The sequence below is a fragment of the Mus musculus genome, chromosome 9, assembly GCF_000001635.26.
Source record: "Mus musculus strain C57BL/6J chromosome 9, GRCm38.p6 C57BL/6J".
NCBI lineage: Eukaryota > Metazoa > Chordata > Mammalia > Rodentia > Muridae > Mus > Mus musculus.
The window spans coordinates 121466187-121483232 of record NC_000075.6 but is presented as its reverse complement, the minus strand read 5'-3'; the positions used below and the strand labels follow the sequence as shown (position 1 = coordinate 121483232).

General features: G+C 50.4%; 1 protein-coding gene across 5 annotated transcripts in view; it reads right to left on the bottom strand.

Annotated features, from left to right (window-relative positions):
• Positions 1-8313: 8313 nt before the first annotated feature.
• Trak1 (trafficking protein, kinesin binding 1) overlaps positions 8314-17046 on the bottom strand; it is a 177418-nt gene continuing 168685 nt past the window's right edge. For 4 of the 5 annotated variants that reach the window (NM_175114.3, NM_001357969.1, NM_001357970.1 and 1 more), the window contains 2 exons: positions 14146-14248; positions 8314-10996 (listed from right to left, as the gene is read on the bottom strand). In NM_175114.3, the coding sequence (NP_780323.2) occupies positions 10234-10996; positions 14146-14248 (866 nt within the window). In that variant the 3' untranslated portion in view covers positions 8314-10233. Of the gene's footprint in view, positions 10997-14145; positions 14249-16255; positions 16327-17046 lie in introns of all 5 variants that reach the window. The other variant, NR_152160.1, reaches the window with a different exon arrangement.

Genomic DNA, 17046 nt, shown 5'->3' with positions numbered 1-17046 from the left:
TCTTAAGTGCTCGGGATCCTCCTTCTGTAGTAGGTTCGGTAGTGTTCTGGACAGTAGGAAAATGACACAGCTGGCTGTCACAAGCACCCAGCAGGAACTTTTTAAAAAAAAATTTTATTAGGTATTTTCCTCATTCACATTTCCCAAAAGTCCCCCATACCCCCCCCCAACTCCCCTACCCCTTTTTGGCCCTGGCGTTCCCCTGTACTGGGGCATATAAAGTTTGCAAGTCCAATGGGCCTCTCTTTCCAGTGATGGCCGACTAGGCCATCTTTTGATACATATGCAGCTAGAGACAAGAGCTCTGGGGTACTGGTTAGTTCATATTGTTGTTCCATCTATACAGCAGGAACTTCTTGATTACCTGGATTGGGACTTGAGCAGAGAGGAACTCTGGGAAACTGTCCCAGAGTCTGATCCAGATTTCCTAAGGGATAGGAGTAACACATACACACACAGGCACACACATAAGCACACACACACACATGCACTCAAACTCACACTCTCAAGCATACAAGCACACATGCACATCATGTCCACACATAAAACACACACTGCACACGCCTGTCCCTGGAGTCTTTTTTCTTTTTTCTTCTTTTTGGTTTTTCAAGACAGGGTTTCTGTATATAGCCCTGGCTGTCCTGGAACTCACTTTGTAGACCAGGCTGACCTCAAACTCAGAAATCCACCTGCCTCTGCCTCCCAAGTGCTGGGATTAAAGGCATGCGCCACTCAGACCTTCTTAAAGCCCCATCTTCCACCTGAACGAGCCCACAGCTGAGTCCAGGAGTGTGCAAGGCTCCTGAGTCTCTGGGGCTTTCTCTACATCCAGGAAGAAAGATTTCATTTACAATGAATGAAAGAATGAGCCAGGTTTACAGTCCACACTGGCCATAGCAGACAGACAACACAGCTATTGTCAGCCTCTGTCTGGGAAAGAAACCTGAGGTGGAAGCTGGGCACTGTGACCTTTGGCCTGAATGGCAACCTTCTGAGGCTGTTATTTATTCTTCCCACCTATTTACTCAAATGCTATTTACTGGTCTGGGGGTCTAGGGCCTGTCTTACAAGGATGAGGGACTGAGTTCAAATCCTCAGCTCCCATATAAAAGCTGAGCATGACAGCAAGAGTCTAACCTCAGTGTTCTGAGGATGGAGCCAGAGAGATCCCACAGCTCACTCTGCAGTCAGTCTAGCGAGCTGGTGAGCTTCAGCGTCAGCAAAGAAACCCTGTGCCTAAGTATAAGGTGGAGATTGGTTGAAGAAGACATCTACATTGATCTCTGGCCTCTACATGCATGTGATCATGCTTTAACATGTAATACACATGTGTATTACATACACAACAACAACAACAGAGAAGGATTTCCTGGGTTGACCTGGTGCAGGCGCACACTAGGATACAATGTGTGAGACAGAGGCTTAGTGCCCCAGCTTTCTCTGTCTTGGGCGACAAGTCAAGTTCAGAGGCAGAGAGGTAGACTGGTTCCATCTGGATGCCTGCCTCTGGGGACATGTAAACACAGCACGTGCCAACTTGAGCTCCTGACTACCCCCTGCTCTACAGGAGGCAACTCCATCGTCCCCGCAGGTGCTTTAGGCATCCTGATCCTTGGCGTCTGATTATTCTCCACATCTGCCACCTAAACTGTTGACAGATCTTGTTGAATTGACTATAAGATGTGTTCAGAACCTACCCTGTAGGGTGCAAAGTCGGCTCAGTGGTTTAAGTACTTACTGGGAAGTCTAAGGACAGAATCTGAATCCTCAGAACCCACGTAAGTTCCTGGTCGGCAGAGTTTCAGCCTCTGAAGGTGACACAGGGGATCCCAAAGCTCACTATTGAGACCAGCCACATCGATGAGCTCTGGGTTGGCTTGATAGGCCCTGCCTCAAGGAATAAGGTTTAAAAGCGATGGAGGATAAGTCTGACACCAACCTCTGGCCTCTACATGTGCGCATACACACTACTGCACACACACTCACACACTTGTGAATGTGCATACACGTATGCACATGCCATACATGTGGGGTTTCTTTTTTAAAGATTTATTTATTTATTATATATATATGAGTACACAGTAGCTGTCTTCACACACACCAGAAGAGGGCATCAGATCCCATTACAGATGGTTTTGAGTCACGGTGTGGTTGCTGGGAATTGAATCCAGGACCTCTGGACAAGCATTCAGTGCTCTTAACTGCTGAGCCATCTCTTCAGGCCATCACATACGGGGTTTTAATAATTTTTTTTTTAAATTGCTTGCTCTGCACTGCTTGCAGACTTGCCACCTTGCAGGATGGCAGCCCACCAGTGTCCTTGCTTCCGAGGAGGCTTCGGGTCTGCAGCCCTGACTCCTGGGCTTCACTGTGCATCTGTATCATGCTGGGACGTGCATGTGGCTCAGCTCTTTTTGAAATGAAAATTGTTCTACTCCCAACAAGGAAAGAGATCAGGTCAGCTAAAGACAAAGAGGTGGGTGTGACCCCGGTGGCAGAGAAATTAAGTCATAACCGCTAACCAGTTAACAAGGCTCTGTTTTCAAAAGATGGAATGTACAGAGTTGGGATTTGATTATTGCCACCCTGGGGATTAAATCTAGGACCACACACACACACACACACACACACACACACACACACACACAGGCAAGCACTGAGACGCTCCCCTAGCTAGAGAACATGGGTTCTGTACCTGTGGCAGGAATCAGAGAATCTCTCTTCTGCAGGATTTGGGAAGAGGTGTGGAGTTGATAAAACTGAGATGGGTGATGTAGCTGTCTTGAGAAGCGCTCCAAGGAGAGTGCTGCCTGGATGCTATTCCTGCAAGGAGGGCTGTGGCCACTGTTGTTTGATACTACTCCTGGAGCGATATGAACAAATAAATGTCCACTAACCTCAGATAGAAGATAGGGAACCGGGCTGGTGAGATGGCTCAGTGGGTAAGAGCACCCGACTGCTCTTCCAAAGGTCAGGAGTTCAAATCCCAGCAACCACATGGTGGCTCACAACCATCCCTAACGAGGTCTGACTCCCTCTTCTGGAGTGTCTGAGGACAGCTACAGTGTACTTACATATAATAAATAAATAAATTAAAAAAAAAAAAAAAAGAAGATAGGGAACCAACGACAAACAGTAGTATGGGAGAGCCAAAGTCCAGCTTGGCGAACCAATGAGACTTATTGGAATATGGGTGAGGGGTTACTTACAGGAGCAGAAATGACTCAGGGACAGCTGCATCACCAAAGCCCACTCTAACAGTGACAGCTCACGAAGCTGGGAGCCTGGAGCACACTGCACAGCCTGCAGGCCTCTCTGCAGGTGGAGAACAGTCCTTTCCAGGTGGCTCCCAGGTGGCTCAGCTGGTCCCAGCCTCTCCTGAGCAGCTTGTGTACCCTTGGGGAGGGAGAAGTCTACTAATTCTGGTCAGTTTCAGGGACTTCCTGAAGCTACACTGAGTTGTTTGCTTCCTGTCCTAACTAGCTTCCCTTCAGGATGGGGTATATCCCTTCCTTTTAGGACACCCTATTGTTTTACCTCCGAATAAACAGGCTTCAATCTGATGCAACTGCTACACAACAGTGACACCTTGTGGTGGGGACAGGGGAAAACGACATACTGTAGCAGGGAGACAGCAAATTCATAATCAGTGCAACCGCGGTCCCCTTGTTTCCCATGCTGGGTGTGTTGTTGCGGTTCACATGTCAAAGCACCCACAGGTTGCTGAGCCCCCAGACAGGGTTTAGAAGGAACAAAACACAGGCTGAGTGTCTCCCATATGCCCTGAACCTCCCCTTGGGGGACAAGCGTGAGGGTTTGTTTGTTTTGTTTTGTTTTGTTTTGTTTTTCTTTTTGGAAGAGCTTCCCCACTCCACCTACGCTTCTCTTGCAGCTAAGCCATAGGCTCATACAAGCCGCCCCACACCCCCAGCCTCTCGTGGGCTATAGGTTTATGACGGTGGACTCCATTGTCAGCAGTGTGGACCACATGGACAATGGTCTCCTGGTGATGGCATCGGCTGGCATGCTCCTTCCTCCCTGGCCACTAAGTCTGATTCTCTGACTTTAGGGAGGCTCCCCTATGTAATCACTATCCTTCAATAAACCTTAAAAAAAATCTCTAACCCAGCAGTTCTCAGTCTTCCTGATGCTGTGACCCTTTAATGCAGTTCCTCATGTTGTGGTGACCCCCCCACACCATAAAATTATTTTTGTTGCTATGCATAACTATAATTTTGACACTGTAATGAACTATAATGTGAATATCTGTGTTTTCAACAGTCTTAAATGATCCACGTGAAAGGGTTGACATGGAAGGGTCACGACCCACAGGTTGAGAAGCAGTGCTCTAACCCACCCAGAGTCAATTTCTTGCATTCACAACTAAGAGGCTTAGCTTGTGTGAATGCCAAGAATATCCTGTTTGTTGTCTTACTCTTACATTAACGTTGAATGCTTCATAAAGAATCTTTTAAAGGGCAGGGAAATCAAGGCACAGTGGTTGAAATAAGGTGGGTCCCAAGAGAGGGGGGAGGAGGAGACCCTCAGAATTTATGCAGAAATGGGTCAGAATCTTGAAGGAGAACCTGCTTCCTTCATGAAAAACAAAACCAAAAAAAATCAAAGACAGCTGACAGCAAGCTTGTGAGTCTGTGAGTCTGGACACAGGAAGCAGGGAGCTCTCCTGTGCAGTGTCTCTGTTTTCGCTGTAAGAGAGGGCAAAGGTGTTTGTTAGCAGAGTAAGGTGAACATAGAACACAGAAACAGGAAGGCCTGTTGTAGTGTCTAGAGAGCCAGCAAGCCTGGCATGAGTTGTCCGTAAAACCATCCGGCCTTAATGAAGCCTAGCTGAGGTAGATAAGGCAGACCAGCACCTGCACTCCTGGCTTATCCTCTCCACTCTTAATCATTTCAGGACCCCTGCTTAGGGAACGCTGCTGCCCACAGTGAGTTGGATCATGCTATATTGACTACCTTAATTAAGATACACATGCACTCACACTCATGAACACACACACACACACACACACACACACACACACACACACACGCACATGCACACTCCCAAAGGCCAACCCAAATGTAGACAATCCCTTAATGAGACTCTCTTCCCAGGTGATTCTAAGTTGTGTCAAGTTGACAATTAATAAAGCTGACATTAGATGGGCCTATGTCCAAGCCCATCTGAAGGAACATCTTAATAACACATAACATTTTCATAATTATCCCTAAGATGCTTTCTGGATGGTCAAGGTGTGGTATCGAGTGTGTGTGTGTGTGTGTGTGTGTGTGTGTGTGTGTGTGTGTGTGTGTGTATGTGTGTGTGAAGTGTTTCCTCTCCCATTGGATGCTGAGTTTTGCTATTCTTCATTGCTGTGCCTCTCTAGCCCCATGACTTCCTGATGCCCCAAGCACAGGGACTCAGTTCCCTGCATTCATGACCACGTCTGCTGCCCCCTCACAACCTCCACTCAAGCCTGTCTGGATCCTCAGAGCAGTCTGAGGCAGCCGCTAAGTGGGTGCATGGAGCTTCTAAGAGGGAGAGCCAATCCCCCGCTAGAGAGGCCCCTGAGAAGCCAGGCCTGCTCCCTGGGCGTTTTTCCCAACCTTAACCCCAAGCAAAGCCCCGTTGCAAGTGATGGCCCGAGTGGGGTTAAGAGTGAGACAGAAACCAGCACTCAACTGCTTTTCAGGGGCGAGCAAAAGTCCCATCTGGCGATCGCTTATCCAGGGCCCAGTGCCAACAGGCCTTCTTTTATCTCTGAGCGCCCTCTACTGGCCGTGAAAACAAACTCCTCTTGGGCTATGATCGAACCAGGAGCTCACGCATCATTTTCTTCTTCAACCCCCTTTATACGCTTCGGGGAATTCATATTGATGCCTCCCTCTGTCTGCCTTCTCCAAGATGGTATCAAGCTCTGAATGCAGTACTGCTAGACCTGAAGGGGAGGCTTCTGCTATTCTCTTTGGTCCCATCCACAAGGCTCCTGGATTCACCTCCCTTCCTGCTCCCGGACTGTGCGTGGTAGTGAGTCCTCACATCTACGTACGGCTGGACACCTTTCTGCTGAGACCCATCTGCTGCCATTTCTCCTTCCCCATTGCTCAAGGGAATCGTAACCCTGTGGTGGAAGTGAGCCTTAGGGTGGGGCTGTGTAACGCCTTCCTTCCTAGCCCCTGTAAAACTGGATCCTCTGTCCTTGGCTCCTAAGACTCATTCCAGGCTTTTCCCATAACCTGGAATTCAGACCACTAGAAAAGGGGAATCAAATGCATAATGAATATTGCGAACCTCCAACCCCTCCCTTTCCTTGTCTGCTGCAAGAACTTCCAACCACTCAGTTCTTGACATAGTAATTGACTAGTGAACCTAGGAGCCGGTAGGGTGAAGATTACACCGGACTGGGAGAGAAATGAAAAGAAAGAAAGAAAGAGAGAGAGAGAGAGAGAGAGAGAAAGAGAGAGAGAGAGAGAGAGAGAGAGAGAGAGAGAGAGAGAGAGAGAGAGAAAGCAAGTAAGCAATGGTCCAGCAAGCTTCCTCTCCAGGTCTGGTTTCACATCAAACTGTGTACTTAGCCTTTTCTTCCCTCATAGTTCAAAGCCAAGAACTTGACATCTTTGTTTCCTGATTCTCCTACTGGCCTTTTTAGGGACTCTTGTCCTTGGGTTGGACAACCTGAGCTGGGCGTGAGGCGTGAATTTGGGAGGGTGGGGAGAGGGAAGTGGATATGGGAGGAGTTATGAAGTTGCCAGTGAATAGGATTAAGATACATTGTATGACATTCTCAAAGAATTGAGAAAATAATGTTTTTAAGATAAGACGCGGGGTCCTAACTCAGAGGGTCCCTTGTAGCATCCACAAGCCACATCGACTTAGCATAAACAGTTTCTTTCCCTGCAAGTTGTAGCTTAGCAGAGAACTTCCTGTTCCGCAACCTTGGGATGCTGAGGGTGAACCCCTCTTGCATCAGTATGTGAAGGAAGAGAGGAACCCAGGGTGACACCAGGGCCTGCCACCCCTTCTATGGTTGTTCTCCTCTCTGTCTGAACACTCGGTCCCTGGCTGTTTGGAACGGTTTCGGAGGAGCCTTAAGTATGCCACGGCTCACTGGAAGAAGTGGTCGATGTGGCTGGCCTTGCCTTGCGGTTTGCTGGCCCAGCCTCCCTCCCTGTCTGGCAGTGCAATGTGACCAGATGTCTCCCATGCTCCTGCCCCCATCCTTGCCCACTGTGATAGACAGATTGTATTCTCTTGAGCTGCAAGCTAAAACAGTATCTCCTCACCTTTAACTGCTTCCTGTCAGGTACTGGGTCACAGCAATGAAAAAGTAAATTCTCTCTCACCGCCTTTACCTGCCAGTGGGCTGCCTCACTGGCTGTCCCTACTCAAAACACACTCTGCCCCTCACCAGCTGCTTTCTCTGTTCTCACGTGGTAGAGCTATCGCCCCCTCCTTACAGATTAAAAGGGTGGAGGCCTCCAAAGACAGTGAGTGGCTTGCTTGAGGTCATCATTACGAAATGGTTGAACCTGGCAATTTGCTCAACACCAGTGTCCCTGACATTCATGCCACGACCCCAATGTCCAACACTCATGCCACATGCCAGCATCCCTGGCACTCATGATGCCACGCTCCCCCCAGCATCTACCTCCAGAGGCAGCACAGTGAGTTTAGTCTTCCCTCTTCACACTTCTGCTGGTAGCCTTTACCACTCTTGGTTCCTAAGAGTATCAGCAGCATTCTATGGGAGGAAATTTGACACTACCTCTCTGGTGATTCTCTTTGTGACGTCATACCCATGTGGGGAATCTCTTACACAAGGCGGCTTTGATTACTGTGTTTTAGTCATAAAAGATGAGAATCAGCTCTGTGACTGCCTGTAGGGGACTGGCTCATAGAAGGACCAGTATGTTCACAGGATTGAATTTGTGTTCAGTGGAGCAGCATACAGCCCTGAAGAGTGCATCAGGGTCCTGCAGGGAACTTGTCCATGGAATGCTATTATGTTGGGAAAGGATGGAGGGATGAGAGACTGGGGGGTATATACCTTTCATTTACCATGCCCCCCAAAACAATGCCTTCAACTCTTAAAGAGGTGAATTTCCTGATGAGAAGCTATGTACACACCAAGGCTAGAGAGATAGCTCAGGTGGAAGAGCACATCCTGCCTTTGCAGAGGACCTGAGTTTGGTTCCTGATACCCTGCTAAAAATGACCGGTGATTCCAGCTCTAGGGGATCCACTGCCCTCTTCTGGCTTCTGAGGGCAATTGCATTCAGGTGGACACAGACATACTAAAAAAAGACAAAAGCTTTCCATCTTTGAGCTTGTTTTATTGATATTCGTTAGTGAATGAAATCTTGTGGCTGATCCTGACGCATCACAACACGATTTTTTTGGTAGTGTTGCTTAATGTTGATCACCGGTTTGCTAACAATCCTATCACCACCTCTAAAGTGCCGGTTCTTAACACTGGCGCTTCCAGTGTGGACGGGAGGGAGGCCCCTCTGAACACGTGACGTGGTCCATCCAAGCCAAAGTTGTCACCCTCCTTTCCTCTTCTACCTACCGCTTTAAAATACATTCAAATAAAGTGTAAGTGACTGCACGTATTTGCAGCAGCCAGGAGAGCAGAGAACGTGATGAACCAGCACTCTGTTTGGAGAATAAATAGTTTGAAATCGTGGGACTGACGCTGGCTGCTTGGGGACCTTCTCAAAGCATCCTTGGTGGGCATAAGGTGACCCGCCTCCATTCAAGGACACATCTTTTGCTGAGGGTGGGGGAGTTGTTCATGTGACAATTTCTTGTACACAGGATGCTATCCTTCCACCGATGTCTGGGGCAGGTGACCATGTGACACACAGACATACAGCCATCCTCAGACAAAAGTAAATAAATAATATACCTGGGCTGGATTCTCTCTCTCTCTCTCTCTCTCTCTCACACACACACACACACACACACAGAGGCTTGAGCTGGAAGCGGAGACGGCATCTGATTAAAATACAGCACACATGGATAATAAATAAAAATTCATAACTGCACAGGTGACAGCAGCAGGCCCAGGCCACGCTCACTTGCTCACACTTCTTCCACTCATAAGCACCTCTGATCTTTTCCTATGGGCAGAAATGGGATGAGGGGACAATGGACTTGGGGGATGAGGAGGAAATTTAATTCTAGTTTTGAAATGAGGGGACTAAAAACTGCAGCCACTGAGGACCACAGAGCTCTACGATGTGGCCTGAGCTCCCTTCAGAGTGAAAAGGGGCCAGCAGCCATCACGCTTGACACACCTTGGCTCAGGATGCCCTGAGGTGTGCTGTGACTTCGGCCCTTCCCCTCCACCGTGTATAGGTTTAACAGTCCTGTCCCCTTCCCCATGATCCTATTGTTACAGTGAGAACTGGTCATACATCACCCTGGCTGTGACATTGGGTCCCAGAAATAAGCTCTGTCATTAGAGAGTTAGCGTGTGTGCCGTCTGCACTTTGGTGTCAGAACCAAGAGAAACTGCCAGTACTGAGACTTCCCTGCAAATAAAAATTTTAGAAATGGGAAGGAAAAAAAGAAAAAATCAATCACTCAGAACACGGAGGGGCCGCCTGATTGCGCATCAGAGTGTAAATACATTCTTTTCGCGTCAGGCTCTAACCCTGACAGCTTGTGACAAAATGCAAGGTAACTTCAAGTCAGAGACGTGAAAAGAAGTCTGGAGAACAGACAGTCCATTGGGGCAGGATAGTGCAGACCTTGATGAAGCTGGGTCACCTACAACTGAAAGGACAGCTCTCCGATGGCGAGCAGCCCTGTGTGTCGGCTGTCATAGGTGAGCGAGGAGACCTGTGCCACACGGCGGCTCTGTGTGCACCCTGACAGTCTTATGCAGAATTCACCAGATTCCTATCCATGGGATAAGAACAGCCTTGGGAATTTCAGTGCTTCTTTAAAGTAAGGAAGAAAGGACGCCACCTTCCCCCAAATGAGCTCAGGTGACATCCTCACGAGATTGTGACCTTGTAGGGTTATTACTTCCTGTGGATTGGATGAGAGAGCAGATGCAAGGTCCCCAAGTCCTGTATACACACCATATGGAGTTCCACTCTCCCCCCAAGAGGCACACAATTGATCTCTCTAACTCAGAAGGAGTGGACCTCAGAGGAGACAGGGGTGTGAGTGCTCTGTCGGGGACAGGAGGCAGGAAGCAGACAGGACAGCAATCCCCAGCCTCACCGCAAGCTAGTCTGTTTGGGGAGCTTAGCACCCATCAAGATGCCCGAGGTGAGGATCACGGGGGCTCTCATCTGCACGCTGGACCCGACCATAGTGGGGAAGCTGCGATTCCGTCGGATGCCACTGGGGCACCCCAGAGGCAGGCCCTCGGGGACCAGGCCCCCAGGGACAAGAGCCTGTGCTGGCCCTGTGGGTCCACAGAGGAGAGGTCCCTGTTCCTCAGTCAAGGTGGGGATACGGGCACGTCCTGAGTTCACCACTCTGGCCACCCCAAACCTCCTGACTTTGTCCACAAGGTTGAGGTTGGAGACAGACACATCTGTTTGGCTCTCGCTGCTCCGCACGGGCCTCTTTTCCCTCACCTCCCTCAGGATAGAGCTGGCCGGCTTGGAAGCCAGGAAGTTGTTGTAGGGAGGGCTCGTGCACTTGAACTCGAAGGAGGGCGGGGAGGCCGAAGGTGTCTGCATAGGGGAGTTTGGTGGGGTGGACGGGATCACAGCCATCCTAGGGGTGTAGGAGTGGAGGAGGGAGCCCCTGCCGGCTCTGTCCCAACTCTGGGGGTCGTACACGGCCGCCGAGATGCCTCGCTCCTTCAGCAACCATACCAGCCCCAGGGACGTGCTCATGGTTGTCGTGGACTCACGGACATTTGTGAAAGACTCAGCCAGGCTCAGTCTCCGGGGGGTGCATGGCGTGGCCACTGGTGTGGATTTCAAGTGGCTGGTACTGCTACAAGCCGGAGCTGGGGCAGAGTTAAGGCTGAAAGAAAGGGGGGGGGGCTGGTTATTAGTGAGAAAGAACCATCAGTGGCCCAGTCGCCTGCAGGGAGTGCAGAAGCAGCTTGGGGTAGGAGAAGACACTCCCTGCTGTGCCCTGTGGAGCCCTCTGCTCCTCATTTTGTAGGGGGGGGGGGTCTCTTACTGTGCTTCAAGTTAACAGGAAGCTACGCATGGTCCCTTGCTTACCCCAGAGCCGTCTGTCTCCTCTGTACATGGAGATGCAGACTCTAAGGTCAGTGGGCGTACTCAGGGCTGTACTTGGCTAGTGAGTGGACAATCCTGGACTTGAACCCACATGCGAAGCGGCCCCACGGCTGTCAGGTCATGACAGGAAGCAGACCCTTCAGCAACCAAATTACCCCAAATAGTTCTTTTTCCAAACCTTGATCTTTCAAACCTGGGCCGCGAGTTACGGGAGAACTTGTTACAGGAACAGCAAAAACGCAGCCAAGGCACAGGACTCAGCCTCAGCCTCAGCCTCAGCCCCGTGCTGTTCCTGCTCCCACTTCCCACTGTGCAAACACCTTGGGATGCAGTGGACTGGGATGCAGTGGACTGGTCAGGGCAGGGGAAGGAAACCACATCTAACATGATCAATCTGTCTAGGATTTGTAAGGTTCAAAGCCCATCAGAGTGTGTAGCGAAGCCATATTCGTCCATCTACCACGGCCTGATGACTGGGGAGACCTGGGAGGTCCCAGTATCTGTGATCCAGCTGGGAAAGCCACCAGAATGCAGGCAGCAGGGAGAAGTAGCAGTCTGTGCTCACAAAGCTGGCTTTCAGGGAGGTCTGCTCTGCTTCTGAGAGGGTGCAGAGGGACAAAAGAAAACCTACTGCCACTGCCTCGTGGGACTTCAGCCGGAGTGGTCAGCTTCCCTAGCAATAGGCCAGCTGAGCAGTCCCCAGAACTCAGTCATAGACCCCTCTCCCCAGGCTGCTCACGGGAGGCCCAGGCACCTTGGGCAGGCACCAACTAGAAACAGAAAGGGAACCGGGACCATCTGGAGAAGGCCCTTGGAATGATGAGAGACGGGCCCCTCCCTCCCTAGACAGAGAGAGATAGAGGTGCCATGTGACCCCACATTTAGGTAGTCTCCCCACCTAACACTGGCGGGCATGGGGTGGGAGCCACAGAAACAGCTCATCACACACAAGCTTGAGAGAGGAGATTCTGCAGAGTTGGGAGTACCTGGAGAGAGCACAGCAGATCTGGGGATAAGAAGGGGAGACTCGCAAAAGGCGCAGGAAAGGTTTTTATAAATGCTGAGAGTTGCTAGAAGGTATGAATGTTCTAGACAAGAAGGGAAATGAGTGTGGCCATTCCTATGAAGATTTTTAAGACTTCCCCCCACCCCACCCCCACCCGAGCTACATTTCTTCCCACCTCAGGCAAGACAGTCCCCTACCCCCTTACCCCTTGTAGCTCCCCTTACACCTGACTTCCAAGGTCTTTCTGCCCCGCCCCCCACATAGCTACTTCTGGGGTAAGACATACTTGGGGGCAGTCTGAGGCCTGTGGCTTCAACCCAAAGCATACATTTAGTTATTTGGCTTCACAAGGGACATCAACGTTCTGTGGCCTTTTAAAACAACCTCTTCTAAACAAAGTCACAGGCTGGGAAGCCAGCATCTCCCAGGGGCAGCAAGGGACAGAAACAAAGCGGAAATCCAGGGACCCCATTGGGTGAAACCTTCTGTTATGCCTTCATTAGTGTTGACATTCAGCTGGTCTGGGGGTTTAGCTGGGTTAGAATAATGGTCAGGACCATGTTAACCAGGCACAACCACAGAGACACATGGAAGCCTCCGTCCCCGGGTTAGTGGCAGCCACAGTTGCACACACAGCTCCTTGGGCGTGGCCCTGCAGGAGCAGGCTCCATTGGCCGTGTGCTCACCCCCTGCCTTGCCCGTGGGCTCAGACTCTCTGCCCTATATCTCCTCTCAGCTCAACGGGGCATATTGCTGCTTCGTCGTCATCCTCACAAGACCTGTGGAGAATTATTCATAGTTTAAGGTGCTCCCAGGGGTGGCCGCCCCGGCTGAGCTGGCCCTCCTCACCTCCCTCCCTGACTCCATCCATCAACTCTAGGATCTAATTTGACTGTGTCACAGAGAAAGTGGGGGTGGGGTGGGGTGGGGTAGGGGGTGGATGTCACTCTTCTGTGTTCTAAGATACCATTCTCCCTTTTCCCTGGAAGGCAAGGAGGGAAGCCAGATGGCTGACATCAGGTCAAACAGACCAGCATCATTCCAGATGGTACACGGGACAGAGACAAGCCACCACACTGGGCATGTGGCTTCGCCATACTGTGTTTGACACTGGCCATTAGAGTTTGGCTGTGACGTGTGGTTCCTGGAGTCTGCTCCAGGGAGATGAAAAGCTTCTACAGAGCTCAGTAACTCTACCGTGAAAGAACTCCACTCTCCGTTGGCAAGCTCAGAGAGAACACCACCAACTCAGCCCCAGGGCCTGCGGAGATGGTGGCTTCAGCCATCTAAGGAGAACCCAAAGAATCGACATCACAGCTACATACAGAGGGGGCAGTGAAAAGAGGTTTCCCAGCCCCCATCTACCCTATCTGAACAAACAAGGCCTAGGTTCAGAAAGAAAGATGGGACCCAGAACAGGTGTCCACAGATGCCTGTAAGATGCTTAAGCCTGTTGGGTTTGGCTCTCTGTGTGCATCTGTGTATGCATATGCGTGCACACATGCGTGCGGTGCCAGAGGTCAACCTTAGGTATTGCCCCTTATCTACCTTGTGTTTGAGACAGGATAGTCTCTCTCACCAAGCAGGTTAGGCTGGCTAGCCAGTTAACGCTAAGGAGTCTATCCACAGGTGAATACAAGGCCTAGCTTTTTTTTTTTTTATGAGTGATGGTATTCAAACTCAGGTCCCTATGTCTGTAATTGTCTGCTTTTTTTTTTCCTTGACAAAAGTCTCACTATGTAGTCCTGGAACTCATTACGTAGATCAGGCTGGCCTACAGAGATTAAAGGTGTGCAGCACCACACCTGGCTTGGAATCAGCCTTTGAATGAACCTCCTGACCTTCATCATGAGGTCTTGTGAGAAAGGCGGGTCCTGGACTTGCCCCATTCCCACCCACTCTGGGGCCACAGTCCTTACCTTGGCGTGACCCGAGTGAGCTCGTCTGAAGGGTGCAGGATGCGGCAAGTGGTAAAGGTGAAAGTTGAGTTGGTCTGTGACATGCACTTCCCAGGGTGGTGCGCTAGATGGGGAGAAGAAGGAGAACAAACTATTCCTCGAACCCATTATAAACCACAAGGGGGACTAATATCCAGCAGGACCCTCCACAGGTGAGTGGCGATGGGCTACCTTGTCAACTGGATCTGGGCGTGGAAGTCGAGACACCAATGTTCTGGACTGAAGGTGGCCTCTCAAAAATAACCATGTTTTTGAGCACTGGTCTGCAGAGCATCAAATCCCAGCTTCCGGCCCAATCCAGACAGGGTTCCTCATCAGACTTCTCGGACCAGTAGTGGATCCAGTTCTCGGGGGACCGGGGAGTGCCAAGGAGGCTTAAATTTAGTTTTTCACCACAGAGCTCAGATCTGCCTTCTTCTAGCACGCTTGTTGTGTATTTCTTTACAGTGGCAAGCTGGTGCCAATGCTCTGCCCAGAGGAAGGGGGAGTGGGCAGGGAGAGGTACTTAGCTCCTGAAAGCAGGCAAGGTTCACACAGCTCCCTTTTCTGTTCACACAAAAGGGGCTCAGGGAAGCTGGCTCCACTACTGTCCAGACACCTGTGATGATCGTGGTGGGACATGTCCTCAGCAGCCTTAACAACAACAAGTAGGAGTTCCCAGGCCCAGTCTGGTCTGGCTACGCCCTCATCACTGCCCCGCACGCTGGCAGCTTTCTTTAGCACGGTCTCTAAGACACCCATTTTTACTAGAACTGAGATAAGATGGTGTCCTTTGAATGCTCCAAGATGTAGTTGTTAAGGCAGCTGATGACCAAGGTTGGAGCAAAGCAAATCAGGGGAGTATCAGGACCATGCACCAGAGAATTAATGAAGGAGCAGGGAGAGAATCTAAGATGACGTCATGATTGTCAAGGTCATCCTAACTCATAACTTGAGCATCAAGGGAAAAGAAAAAGCAAGTGGGTATTGTGGGAGGGACGGGGGGTGTGCATCAAATCCCATGCAAGATAAAACCATGAGACGAGGTACCCAACCCACTGCCCAGCCCTGCAGCAGCTCAGCCCACAGAGACCTGGCAAAAGTCTCCAGACCCCAGAGGCCAGGAAACTCAAAGGTTATGAAGATTCAACTATGGGAATCTTCTTACGAAAGTTTTCTCTTAGGTTTGAAAATTAAAAAAAAAAAAAAATCTGGCTTTGTGTTAAAATAAAACTAAAAACTAAAAGAAGCAAACAAGAAAAAAAAAAACAAAAAACAAAACAAAGGAGTGGGTGGAGAGTCGGCTAGAAACACACCACAGGGGGACAAAGTCGGAGCACAAAATAGTGATGGTGTCCAGAAGAGAAGGGGAGCTTGGCCGCGTGCCTGCTGGTGGTGTGACCCAGCTGTGTGTCCCATGAGGGCTGGGTGACAGACACCTGGGGTGGCAGCCAGCCCTGGGACCACAAGCAGAGGCTTGGCGGGAGGCACAGAAAGACACACAAGCAAATGAAGCACGGGAACTGCTTCTGTGAACCATGGCTTTAGCATTGGATCTGAGCGGAGGCTCCTGAGCTCGGGTAACCGAGAAGGTGCTGCGGGGCGCCAACAAAAAAGGACCAAGCTATGAAGAAAAGGTCAGCCAGACAATCACAAGTCTTGGACAGCGACAAAGTCCAGGAACAAAACCAACAGGAAGCCTGGGAGGAAGGGTTATTGGGAAAGACAGAGAGGGAAAGGGGCAGGCAGATCATTAAGACAATGGCTGTAGCAGGAACACTAACAATAACAACCCAACAAGGCAAGGCGGGATTAGAATCAGAAGTGCAGCCCCCATCTGGACACATGGAGAGGATATGCAGCTGCCCCTCCCTAACCCATCGGGTGTGCAATCTCCGAGGAGGTCATTTTAGAGATGGAGTTGAATCATCAGAAGGAAAACCCATCCCATCCAAATGGGTTTGGGAGAGAGGAGAAGGCTGCTAAAAATTCACACCCCCCCACTCCCCAGGAACAACGGGCAGCTTTGAAGACCAAGAGGATTGATTGTCCGAAGAGCCAAAGCCAGAGAGATTCGGCCCCTCCACAATACCACTGGGATGCCTGGGTGCTCGAACTCTCGGTGTCACCACGGACTGCCGGGACGCAGCTGTGCCTCCCTTCCTTGGGACACAATATAGAGACAGTGAGTTTCACTGGGAAGGACTCCCCACAGCCCCTCCTGTTTGTCCCAGAAGAAGCAAAACATTGAATCCTCAAGCCACCAAGCTTTGACAGTGAGAGACATGAAACACCCTTTGCAGAGCTGGGGCTTGGGTTCAGAACCGGAGTCACCAAGACCATGCTGCACACCGAAGCACAATGCCCGGCTCAACTGCAAGTCCACATTGTGTTTACCTCGCAGGCCTCAGGTTGGGGGTACAAAGGGCAGGGCTCCTTGGAATGACTACCCCAAATTCCTGGTGAAGTCCTTGTTCTTGTCTGAGCCTGACTGGAGGGCTTCCAGCTCAAGGGGGATGGATGGATGGACAGACACCACACTTGATCACAGCCTAGGGCTTCGTGGCAGGTGTCAAGCAGGTTCAAGGTCACTGTGATTGAGCCAGCCAGGCACTTCCAGAAGTCCAGTCCTGCGCTAATTTGGGCTTTGTGCTCAATAAGATGAGAGCCCACTCTGTTCGATCACCTGACCACTAAGAGTGCGCTGATCGTTTTATATAGAGATGGATTTTTCTTTAACAACCCTAAACCTTTTGTTTAGTTCTTCTTTCTCCTGATGCTGCTGTAAGCACTGGCAAGCTTTAAAATCAACTAAACCCTGGTTATCAGAGATCTACAGGGGTGGAGCACAGGTGAGTACCACAGGCCAACACTCCCTTCCTC